Source organism: Chanodichthys erythropterus, chromosome 17 (assembly GCF_024489055.1).
Source record: "Chanodichthys erythropterus isolate Z2021 chromosome 17, ASM2448905v1, whole genome shotgun sequence".
NCBI classification, from domain to species: Eukaryota; Metazoa; Chordata; class Actinopteri; order Cypriniformes; family Xenocyprididae; genus Chanodichthys; species Chanodichthys erythropterus.
Window position 1 is genome coordinate 20,351,927 of NC_090237.1, and position 13,182 is coordinate 20,365,108.

At 35.3% G+C, this 13,182-nt stretch overlaps 1 protein-coding gene across 1 annotated transcript; it reads left to right on the plus strand.

The window, feature by feature from the left end:
* The first annotated feature begins 972 nt into the window (after positions 1-972).
* Positions 973-11,641, plus strand: pitpnaa (phosphatidylinositol transfer protein, alpha a). The gene is made up of 12 exons (XM_067365534.1): positions 973-1,112; positions 3,305-3,335; positions 7,656-7,804; positions 7,957-8,048; positions 8,202-8,209; positions 8,816-8,890; positions 9,016-9,099; positions 9,176-9,253; positions 9,346-9,456; positions 9,648-9,770; positions 10,536-10,603; positions 10,726-11,641. Exons 1-11 carry the CDS (start codon positions 1,096-1,098, stop codon positions 10,581-10,583), a joined length of 816 nt encoding a protein of 271 aa, XP_067221635.1. The 5' UTR covers positions 973-1,095; the 3' UTR covers positions 10,584-10,603; positions 10,726-11,641.
* Positions 11,642-13,182: the final 1,541 nt, after the last annotated feature.

The following is a 13,182-nucleotide window of genomic DNA, read 5'->3' on the forward strand; positions in this document are numbered from 1 at the left end:
AAAAAGAACAGCATTTATTCAAAGTATAAATCTTTACTATCACTTTTTATCAATTTAACACATCCGTGCTGAATAAAAGTATTAATTTCTTTCAAAAAAAAGAAAGGAAAAAAAAATACTGACCTCAAACTTTTGAATGGTAGTGTATATTGTTACAAAAGATTTCTATTTTAAATAAATGCTGATGCTTTTTTTTTTTTTACTTTTTATTAATCAGTGAATCCTGAAAAAGTAGCATGGGTCATAAAATAATATTAAGCAGCACAACTGTTTCCAACATTGATAATAAATCAGCATATTACAATGATTTCTGAAGGATCATGTGACACTAATGATGCTGACAATTCAGATTTGCAACACAGAAATAAATTATATTTTAAAGTATATTAAAATAAAAACTATAATTTTCAATTGTAATAATATTTCAAAATATTGTTTTTTCTGTATTTATTATTAAATAAATGCAGCCTTTATGAGTATAAGAGTTCGTTCAAAAACATTAAAAATAGTAATGTTTCCAAACTTTTGACTGGTAGTAGTGTATATAGAAGAGGAGCAGTACAACATTTTCTTGATAAACATTATTGTGCTATAGCACAAGTCCTGAACATGAATTAACGTGGAATGGAGAAAGGCTAGTTATCTGTCACTGTCAGGCTGACTGGAAAGTCAGGTCTGGGACAGAATAGGCTTAAGATATAAAAACAACTTCACACCCAAATCCTTTCTGCTGAGCTCTCATCCTAAGTTAAAACCAGCGGAACGAGTACATCTGCCTGACATCCATGTGGACACACAGTCACAGTTTCTGTGAGCCCGTGTGGTGTTTGTGCGAGAGCAGGGTGTGGCGCTAGCTTCTATATGCGGCTCTTGACCAATCAGATTCGCTCACGGCCCGGTTTCCCTTCTAGTGGGTGTGGTTGCCGTGACGACGCGGCGATCCTGTCGACATCTTTCAGGAAATGAATTTAAAGAAATGAGAAATCCAGGAACTTGAACTGAAAACGAGTCGCGGCGGGGAGGACCGAAGAGTCGAAGAATAAACTCTCTTTAAACTAGTTTGAATGTTGAGCACGCGGAGTCGAAGGCGATAACATGTTAATAAAGGAATTGTAAGTACTTTTGTATGATTTAACTGAGCTGAAGTTTTGATCTCGCGCTGAACTTGAGTTTGGGGCGCGTGTTTGCTAACTTTTCGCCGGCAGCTGCCAAATAAAGTAGATTTATGTTGATATTATTTTGACTAATTAATTATGAATGGGTTTTATTTCGGAGTGTTAACTTAATTAAGTTATATCAAATAGTCTAAAGTTTGATCTATTGTCCTATTATTTATATTCCAGTCAATTCGAATTAGCTTTGAACAGTCATCAGTTTATTTGCTTTACAAAGTGGAAAAAAAAAGTTTTTTTTTTTTGTTTTTTTTGAGGTTACAAACTAAAAACTGCAGGTAGTATGAATGTGATTGTCACATGCTACCGTTCTGCCGGTCACGCGTAATAATGCACCGGTGTGCACGTCACGTCAAAGTGCACTTTGAGACTTAAAAGTATGTGCTGCTAGCATATACATAATCAGGAATTGGTCCTCTAACAATATTATGACAATAATATTGACATGACTAGAAAATGAAGTGCTGCCTTAATTTTATAACAACTGTGAAATATTACATTAGACGTCACTACGTCGTTGTTATGATGTCATTACAGCCATAATGGCTTTTATAATACTTGATGTGAATCTGGTGATTAAGAACTTTTAATTCGACACGTCATGGAAAACCTGGGAATTATCAGGGGATTTTAAAATGTGGGAAGTAATCCTGGTTTTAAAAGATTAGTATGCATTTTTTCATCAGTTTATTTTGTTGCTCTTGGTTGTAATACAATTCTCTGGAGCTGTAACTGTACGCAGACATCTACCTTTTTTGTTAACTTTGGTTTATGTCACATATCTCACCTGTATCTTAATCCAATTTGAGATGACTCTATGAAGTACACTCATTATGACACAATATTATCAGAACATGACTGTTTCATGATTGCAAAAGAGACTTGGGAAAGGTGAGGTTAATGAATAAAGCAACTTCAGTTCTTAATAACTAAAGTTCTAACTGTTTATAATTTATAAGATGTTATTAAAGTTATTAAACTTTATTGTTATTAACACCAAAACTGTACCCGTTTGTAAATGTCTGAGTGTAAATGAGTGAATATGTAAAATTGCACTGTGTATTTTTTTAGAATTGAATATCGTTTTATTATGTGTTACTGCCCAGGGACGGGAGTTGAAAATTAGCACTTGCTATAAACTCTATGTGCATCACATCGGCTGCAAACTTTGCTCTGTAGCTATGTCTGACTGCATTGTCCCTGTCAGATAAACTAATAAATAAAGGGATAGTTCACCCAAAAAAGAAAATTTTATGTTTATCTGCTTACCCCCAGCGCATCCAAGATATAGGTGACTTTGTTTCTTTGGTAGAACACAAATTATGATTTTTAACTCCAACCGTTGCGGTCTGTCAGTCAAATAATGGGAGTGAATGGGAACACAATCAATAAGAGTCGAAAAAAACATGCACAGACAAATCCAAATTAAACCCTGCGGCTCGTGGCAACACATTGATGTCCTAAGACACGAAACGATCGGTTTGTGCGAGAAACCGAACAGTATTTATATAATTTTTTTACCTCTAATACACCACTATGTCCAACTGCATTCAGCACTCGCTTAGTGAGGTCTGATCGTGCTCTGACAACGGCAGTGATGTCTTGTGCATATACTTCAATGAGTGCGAGACATCAGTTCCGTCGTCAGAGTGCGATCAGACCTCACTAAGCGAGTGCTGAACGCAGTTGGACATTGTGGTGTTTTAGAGGTAATATAAATGCTGTTCGTTTTCTCACACAAACGAATCGTTTCGTGTCTTAGGACATCAATGTGTTGCCACGAGCCGCAGGGTTTAATTTGGATTTGTCTATGCAAGTTTTTTCGACTCTTACTGATTGTGTTCCCATTCACTCCCATTATTTGACTGACAGACGGCAACGGTTGGAGTTAAAAATCATCATTTGTGTTCTACTGAAGAAACAAAGTCACCTACATCTTGGATGCGCTGGGGGTAAGCAGATAAACATCAAATTTTCATTTTTGGGTGAACTATCCCTTTAATGCCATTGTCTTCATTGTCTTGTGGGATACAAAGTTGTCCAAATAAATAAATGTGGTTGAATGAATGAAGAGTTCAAAGGTCACAATGGCATTTTTGCTGACTTAATTTCCTTTCTATGTTGTCTTTCAGTCGAGTCGTCTTGCCCATTTCTGTTGAAGAGGTATGTACTGTAATTTTTCCCTTTTCTTGAGATCTTACAGGTGCTATCATAATCTATTATAATTTGAAAAGGCTCATGGATGGATTTTGGCATAATGACAGTTTTTCTGTTACTCCAGTTTTACAGGCTCCACCTATCTGTTTGTCATGATAGGCAGGAGTTTAGACATTCAAAACAATGAATTGAAACAGTCCGAGGTTTGTGGGAAAGTGGCCTAGTTAGCGGCATGCCTGTATACAGTAGACTAGGACAGCTTATAATTAATTGTAACCCGAGACCAGGCTTATCGGACTTTATCAAGTGTACCATCTCAGCTCCAGCTTAACAAGCAAAGGTTGAATTTGTTTATGCCTGTCATTTCTTACCCTCCCTGTTGTAGTATTTGTTTATTTTAGATTGGTGTGTTTTAACCCTGGATATCTGAGTGCCTTGATGCCATCATTCTGTATCTGTAGTGTTTGAATAAGAAATCATTGTTGAAGAAGTCAATTGTTCCTGTCTAAATGGCAGTAAAAACAAACACAGGTTTGGCATGTGCAGTTGCATTCCTTTCTCTCTTAACCTGTGCAAAAGGCCACATAATACAGACTAGTGGAGAATTAAACTACCCGACCAGCTGAAACGGGAAGCACCTAGAGGATATTACATTGTGGAAGCTGGTTTTGTAGACATGCCCAGTGTAGTTGCAGGGGCTGCTGGGAGCTGCATGACTCATTTGTGTCTGGATCTCAGTATTTTATGTGTAATCTTCTTGACACACCTCAGAATAAATGTCAATTTTTCATAGTGAGCATTATATTGTTGTTATGCCTAAATTCAACATGTTATATGGCTTATTGGCACAAAAAACAAAACAATCCAAAACGAATCAAGCGGTTTAGTCCAAATTTTCTGAAGAGACACGATTGCTTTATATGATAAACAGATTGAATTTAGACTTTTATTCACACATAAACATTGATCAGTGAACATAAACAGAAGCTCAACAGAACCTGCTTGAGCAAACCTCTTGCGGAAGCTCAAATGTGTTGCGTAACACACGAGAATGAAGCTCATTGGTTCTCGCATGTCAAGAGAACATGCTTGAGCTTCTGTTTATCTGATGTGTGAGATGATCAATGTTTACATGTGAATAAAATTAAATCTGTTCATCATATAGAGTAATCATGTCTCTTCAGAATATTTGGACTAAATCGCTCAATTCATATGGATTAGTTTTACGATCTCTTTATGAACTTTTTGAAGCGTCAAAGTGGTAGCTGCGTAGCTGTATATGGAGGGACAGAAGTCATTCAGATTTCATCAAAAATATCTTAATTTGTGTTCCGAAGAGGAACAAAAGTTTTACAGGTGTGGAATGACATGAGGGTGAGTAATTAATGACAGAAATTTCATTTTTGGATGAACTAACACTTTAATTCACTTGTAGCAAATAATTTAGTTTTTACAGTTTTATTTGTAACTTTTGTAGGAAAAAATAGTATGGGTTTTTAATATCTACAATTTATCGGTTATGTGTCATAACATTAAAAATAATTATTGGTTTATTGTCGCAGCCAGAATTTATTTTGATAAAATGGTTTGGATTTGTTTCCAAAGTGTCCAAAACTTGCTATAAAATATTTTTATACATCTACTGTATAATAGTCTTGGGCAGAAGCTTGTCTGAGTTGGAGAACTAGAGACGCACTTGTATTTGCTAGAAGCATTAGACACCAGTTTCCCTCTTTTCCATCATCAGGCTATATAGTTTGAACACTTCCTCTAGAAGTGTGTCCGTTTGTTTATGGCACACCTGTCTGTATATGGCTATTTATTTATGTAGATGTTGAATCCTCTCCCAGTACTGTACGCAGCCATGACATGACAGAATACATTTGCTTTTAATGTGTTTGTTTAATTGTTTGTCATAATCAGTGTTGGAGGTAACGCATTACAAGTAACTTGAGTTATGTAATCGGATTACTTTTTCAAGTAACTAGTAAAGTAATGCATTACTTTTTCAATTTACAACAAAATATATAAGTTACTTTTTCAAATAAGTTACGCAAGTTACTTTTTTCACATTTCACAGCTCTCCTGTCACCATGTTGAGAGAAATGTGTGCGCTGTGTGAACATGATGGTTATTGTAGTTCTAGACTAAACGTAAACATGTTTTTACTCATCCCACTTGCACGAAAACATTCAGTATTCCTCAAAATGAATAAAAACAGTAAAATGCAATCTCAGAATTTTACACAAACCTGTAATAATTAACTATATTAAAGGTGCCCTTTAATTAAAAATTGAATTTATCTTGGCATAGTTGAATAACAAGAGTTCAGTATATGGAAATGACATACACTGAGTTTCAAACTCCGTTGTTTCCTCCTTCTTATATAAATCTCATTTGTTTAAAAGACCTCAGAAGAACAGGTGAATCTCAACATAACACCGACTGTTATGTAACAGTCGGGGGGTACGCCCCTAATATTTGCATATGCCAGCCCATGTTCAAGGCATTACACAAGGGCAGACAGTATTAACGTCTGGATCTGTGCACAGCTGAATCATCAGACTAGGTAAGCAAGCAAGAACAATAGCGAAAAATGGCAGATGGAGCAATAATAACTGACATGATCCATGATTACATTATATTTTTAGTGATTTGTAAATTGTCTTTCTAAATGTTTTGTTAGCATGTTGCTAATGTACTGTTAAATGTGGTTAAAGTTGCCATCGTTTCTTACTGTATTCACGGAGACAAGACTGTCGTTATTTTCATTATTAAACACTTGCAGTCTGTATAATTCATAAATAAAACTTCATTCTTTATAAATCTCTCCAACAGTGTAGCATTAGCCATTAGCCACGGATCACTATCAAACTCATTCAGAATCAAATGTAAACATCCAAATAAACACAATACTTATGTGATTAGACATGCTGCATGACGAACACTTTGTAAAGATACATTTTGAGGGTTATATTAGCTGTGTGAACTGTGTTTATGCTGTTCAAGGCAAGCGCAAGCTCCATGGGCGGGGGAGCATGAGAATTAAAGGGGCCGCAACCTACATATCGGTGCATAGTTAATGATGCCCCAAAATAGGCAGTAAAAAAAATGAATTAAAAAAAGATCTATGGGGTATTTTGAGCTGAAACTTCACAGAAACATTCAGGCGACACCTTAGACTTATATTACATGTTTTAAAAAGACGTTCTAGGGCACCTTTAAATTACACAAAATTATACTTTATGTATTTAATCTCATTTTGTTAACCAGTGTCTTTGCTGCTGACCTTCAATGATCTAATTCAACCATACTAATAAGGAAAAATTACTTTAGATTAGATTTAGAAGTAAGTGTTGATCTTCCTCCTCCTGTATCCTATTCTTCTTTAATCCAGAACGACAGCACAGCTTAGTCTCAGCTTCAGACGTCATGCCCACAGACTGTTAGCTGAACGTCTGATGCATATGGCACACTTAACTGAAAACACTTCAGGAGTTTCGAAGTCGTCATCTGGTTGGTTTAATTAAACAGGACGTCCAGGAGATGCGTGTGCCGTGTCCTTTAAGGGTCCGTCTGGAAACAAATGGAAACTTTTTTTTTTACACTCTATGGCTGTGACACTAAACCCCTTCGTGGAAGAAGAAAGCCGTCGTGTTTACAAACGCTTACCAGGATCAACTAAATGCTGGATTTTCAAAAGTATGTGAAGTTCGTGGCTCCATTGTTGCAGTAAACTTGCACAATGCTCTTGAATTAATAATTTATAGATGCAAGCCGGTCTGTTATTACAGAGACATCAACTTTACATATACACGACCTTAACATGATGCGGAACAAAACAAACTGTGATTGGTTGCGTTACGTGTGAGTCAAACGTCTTCTTGGGTGGTCCTTGGCCAACGAAGGCAGTGATTATAGTCCAGACCTTCTGTGATCAGTCTGAAGGTCTGGCTACGCGAGACTAAGCACAGCTGAAAGGTTTGTTTGAGCTGCGCCCTCTACTGTACAGGTGTAAATATTCTTTTCCTTCAGCCTGAGGCTTATTCATTTCACTTCTGGTGTTAAAGGGCCTTAACGTTTGCCAAAAATATAACTTTTCTGTTATTAAAAAACAAACAAGCAATCCCAGCCCAGGTGAGAAAAAAAAGTAATGCAAAAGTAATGTAACGCATTACTTTTCATAAAAAGCAATTAGTTACTTTTTTTATGGAGTAACACAGAATTGTAATGCGTTACTTTTAAAAGTAATTTTCCCCAACACTGGGCATTACAGTGCAATTTGCATATGAACAAGTCAAGTTAACATAATTCTCTCATATACAGTACCAGGTTGGTCAGCTGTTCTCAGTAGCAGAGGCTAGTAAGAATGAGACGGGAGGTGGAGATGGGGTGGAGGTCCTGAAAAACGAGCCCTATGAGAAGGAGGATGGAGAGAAAGGACAGTACACGCACAAGATCTATCGCTTGCAAAGGTAATTTTATTCAGTACTATGGTCTATATTCAAGTGCCATGTTATTATCAGGTTCTTTTGTAAGGGTTATCACATGTCATCAAGCAGTAAAATTGGTCATAGTCTGTATCTCAGTTTTTCTCTGGGAATCTCAATCTCTCTGTCTTATTCAGTAAAGTGCCAACTTTTGTACGATTACTGGCCCCTTCATCTGCCCTGAATATCCACGAGAAGGCCTGGAATGCTTATCCTTACTGTCGCACAGGTACTGCACACAGTACACTAAATGTACACATTAACACAAACATTATGCATGATTGACCTATTAAACACAGAACTCGTAGAAATGAGGAAATTCACTTCAAAAATGTTTTTCTTCTTTTTCATGCGCTCCCTACATCATCATTCATCGCTCCAGTTCTTACGGTGAGTGTGAGACACCTGTGTGTAGCTAAATTAAACATTTTCTATTAATAATAATATTAATAATCAGCATTAACAATTCCTTTAACAAGTAAACCGGTTTTATTCTTATATTTATGCTACACTTCAAAAATTTGGGGTTGGTAAGATTTGGAAAAAAAAGTTTTTGAAAGAAATGTATTGATCCAAATACAGTAAAAACAGTAATATTGTGAAATATTATTACAATTTAAAATAACTGTTTTCTATTTTAATATATTTAAAAATGTAATTTATTCCTCTGATGCAAAGCTGAATTGTCAGCACCACTATTACAGTCTTTAGTGTCACATGATCCTTCAGAAATCTTTCTGATTTGGTGCTTTATTTTATGTTGAAAACAGTTGTGCTGCTTAATGCCTTTGTAGAAACATTGATGTATTTTTTTTAGGATTCTTTGATAATTAGAAAGTATATTATTTTCTGTAACACTAAAAGTCTTAACTGTCACTTTTGAGCAATTCTTAGAAAATAAAAATATTTATTCCTTTTTAAAAAAAGAAATCTTACTGACTCCAGACTGAACAGTAGTGTGTCTGTATATCAAATCTATTGTGTGTATTTTTATAGAATGAGTACATGAAGGACAATTTTCTAGTCATGATTGAGACGTGGCACAAGCCTGACCTCGGTGAACAGGACAACGTGAGTAGGCAGTGGACATTATGCATATTAATGCGCAAAATATTATAATTGCACATCACCACAATGAGCAAAAAATCGTATTTGTAAGAATCTTGTAAACTAACCGTCATTTCTATTTTTTGAAGGTCCATAAGCTTGACCCCGAACAGTGGAAGAAGGTTGAGGTGGTACACATTGACATTGCAGACAGGTCTCAGGTGGACACTAAGGTAAGGAAAACTGAGTATTTACTTTCAATGCATGATCAAACTTTAAGACTTGCTGACAGTTTAAACATCTTTACAGGATTACAAACCAGACGAGGATCCAGCCACGTTTAAATCACAGAAGACTGGTAGAGGGCCATTAGGACCTGACTGGAAGGTCTGTGTAGTTTCTTTAATTGTTCTAGATAAATAGCTCCAGCGTTTTTGCAGAGTCCTGAAGTTGATAAAGTTTGTTCCTGTGTGTTGCAGAAAGAACTTCCTCAGAAGACGGACTGCCCTCATATGTGTGCCTATAAACTTGTCACTGTCAAGTTCAAGTGGTTTGGCCTGCAGAATAAAGTGGAGAGTTTCATCCACAGGGTATAAATCTATAAAACATCTCATGCTCATGCTTCAGTTTGACTCAACAAAATGTCCATCATGGAGGTGCAGTTTAGAAAGATAAACAGTCAGTGTTTGTTCATTTTATTAGAGGGCTTGGTGTTTGTGTGTTGGTCTATTTTTAATGCAGTGACTCATGAAACATTAATGTTTGTTTGGTTTGACTTCAGCAAGAGAAGCGTCTGTTCACCAACTTTCACAGACAGCTCTTCTGCTGGATAGACCAGTGGATCAATCTGACCATGGAGGACATCCGCCGCATGGAGGAGGAGACGCAGAAAGAACTTGATAACGTGAGTTATGAACAGAGTGCAGACAGTTGTACCACAGTGATTTATAATATTCAAAGGTTTTCACATAAGATGCAGTTCAGTCTTGTTAATTAAAACTATTAATAAAATGTTAATTGAAATAAAGTTGAAATAAAATATAAATGTTAGATGAAAAACATAAATTATTTTATTTCCTTTGAGTTTTAAATTTTAAGTACTAAAACAAAAATAAAGGTTAAATAGAAATAATAATAATAAAAAAAAAACAATAAAAAATGACAAAAGCACATAACAAAAGTGAAAAGTGAAAATATAAAAATAAAAGCCAATTCACAATATTAATAATATATAAATAATACTGAAACAACACTGAATGGAGTAAAGATCCAGTGGTGAATGACCTTGTCCAAAGGAGAATCTTTATTTAATTTATGGATCCACCAATATAGTTTTGGCCGATAATCATTTTCAAGTCCAAACTAATTGATAAATGGCGAATATTAGAATTTGTACTATTTGTACCTAAATAAATCAATTAAAATGCTTAACTTGAATCAATCAATTCAGGCAACATTATATTGTACATTATGAAATTATTTTTCATTTTGAGGTTTGCTAAAGATTATATTTAACGGTGTTATTAAATTATTAATGTTTTAAAGATTAACTTTAAGTGAATGCTAGATGACAGCAAAGGTCTAAAAGTAAAAAAGGATAGAAGCATTAGCCCACGTCATTAAATATCCAATATTGACATGTCTGAAATTCTTTTTTTTCTGCCCATAGATGCGAGAGACCGAACCAGTGAAAGGCATGTCTGCCGCAGACGAATAAGGCACTTGTTAATTGGGACTGTGAGTAAAGCTGTGCTGTTGGTTTATATTTCAGAGTGTGTATTTACACCAAGTGCAAATAATTTTTTTTATGCCAATTTATATACATTTAATTACTTATTATTTTATTTTTGTATTTTCAGATGTTGCAGTCACTGCAGTATGATGGGCTGCTCTCTCTCTTCATGCTTCACTCCAGTAGTTTTCTTTTCTCAACATCACAGGAGATTCTATCCAGAGGTGTTTCTTACACTAATTAGTAGCAACATCTTTTTTTTTTTTTTTTTTTTTTTTTTCAGCCCATGTTTCTACCCCATGTATATTAACTTTTTATTTTGAAAGTCTCCATAAATGTTTATCCATTTTTTTTTTTTTTTGCTTAAGTTGACTGACATCAGCACTTGTTTCAATAACCCCTTACTATCGTTGTCACCAGCATGTTTACACGTTTCTCTAACAGACGATTCCACCCTAGATGTATTCGCTTCAAGTTTTGTTTTGCCTCATGACAAACCACCGAGAGTTTATCGTATTAAAGGAGCTGATTGCAGCTGATCCATTGTTACTCATAAGCCACTTATCTCAGGACTTTTTGTAGGTGTAAAAGGACTGAATTCTTATAATGTGGTAATACCAGGTTTACAGTAATGGCGTAAAAAAACTTGCTTAAGTTCAGTTGAACTTCCATCCAGGGTCTAGAGAGGTAAATATGTCATGTTGGGTTGGAGATGTATTAGCACATGTTTTGAGAGATGCATTGTGCCTCTGTCAAATGAGGCTTAATAATGAACTGTATTCAGAGGTTTAAACTGTATTCTGCTGCTCTGTTCCACTTTCTCCTTAAAACTCTGTTTACTGGACTCGGATACAATGTAATACTCGTTTCTTAATCATGTCTTATGACCTGATAATGATATTAAAAAGAATTTATATTATTATTGGCTGTAGAATGTCTTTGGTGATAGATCATTTTAGTAAATCATTTTTTATTCTTTTCTTTTTCATGTGTAAAAATTAATTACACCCAAAACTAATAAAAATGTGATAACTGCGTATTGATTGACAGCTTATATTACCTATTTTCCAGGTTCAAGCTCTTTTTTTGAAACTATATCAGCATGGTCTACTTTAATCCTATTAGCTGCTCTTTAATAAACGATCTAACATTCTTTTGGTATTTACAAAGTGATCAGGAAACAAGGTCAAGGATATTGCTTTGAAATACATTAAAACACTCTTTATATAATGCACAAACTCAGCAGTCTAAACAATGAGTCTTCAGAGTAGATCAAATGAGCAGTTTGTGCTTCACTAATGTGCAATGCTGAAACATAGACTAACAACCTAGCTAATACTCAGCATATTTGGATAAGGAAATAAACTTGGTTAACATCATTCAGGATAATGAAACTTTGAAAGTTAGTAGGGTTCCCAGATCTGCGTAACAAGGAGCCCATGTGCAAATCAAAATAGTCCCAATTACCAATTAATCTATTCCAAATACCTACTCAAAATATGTTTTCATTAATTAAATCGTCTTACCTTTACGACTGACAAGTGAACCGATCATCTCTTCCTCTTAGTACAGTACAAAATAAACATTAATTAAAGGGATAGTTCACCCAAAAATGAAAAATTTATGTTTATCTGCTTACCCCCAGCGCATCCAAGATGTAGGTGACTTTGTTTCTTCAGTAACTCGCTTAGTGAGGTCTAATCGCGCTCTGACAGCAGCAGTGATGTCTCGCGCATATACTTCAATGAGAGCAAGACATCACTGCCGCTGTCAGAGCGCTATCAGACCTTACTAAGCGAGTGCTGAACACAGTTGGACATAGTGGTGTTTTAGAGGTTAAAAATGATATAAATACTGTTCGGTTTCTCGCACAAACCGATCGTTTCGTGTCTTAGGACATCAATGTGTCGTCACGAGCCGCAGGGTTTAATTTGGACTTGTCTGTGCAAGTTTTATTTACTCTTATAGTAGAAGTTCACATCCACTCGCATTATTTGACTGACAGACGGCAACGGTTGGAGTTAAAAATCATCATTTGTGTTCTGCTGAAGAAACAAGTCGCCTACAACTTGGATGTGATGGGGGTAAGCAGATAAACATCAAATTTTCATTTTTGGTTGAACTATCCCTTTAACATCAGAGAATATGTTGAAAGAGCCAGTACAACTTACTGAAATGTGTCTCTCTTAACATTACCGCAGCTGATTGAGCGATTACATTTACCTCAGAACAGCCATTATAGTCAGTGAGAAAAATGTACTTTAGAGAGGATTATTTTGCAAAAAGAAATGCACTATATTACATATTTGTTATATATTTACTCTAATACCATTAAAATGTATTATCATATTATAAAAAACAGCATTATGTGCAATATTGTCTAAATCCGTTCTCAATAATAATGTACCATCTGACATTGTTCCCCTGTAGTTTACAACATTAGATGTTTTTTTCCTTGCGAAAAATTGACGTACTATATCCATGTGTAAGGATATTGAATCGAAATCAAATCGTGAAATTTGTGTCAAAGCAACTCCCTCAAAGCTCATTGATTGAAATATTTTACTCCACCCAGTTTATGTTC

Bases quoted from the DNA above. Each gene is read 5' to 3' on its own strand.
- pitpnaa (XM_067365534.1), top strand. The intron at 3,336-7,655 runs GTATGTACTGTA...TCTCATATACAG, and splicing joins TGCCCATTTCTGTTGAAGAG to TACCAGGTTGGTCAGCTGTT. The intron at 8,891-9,015 runs GTGAGTAGGCAG...TATTTTTTGAAG, and splicing joins ACCTCGGTGAACAGGACAAC to GTCCATAAGCTTGACCCCGA.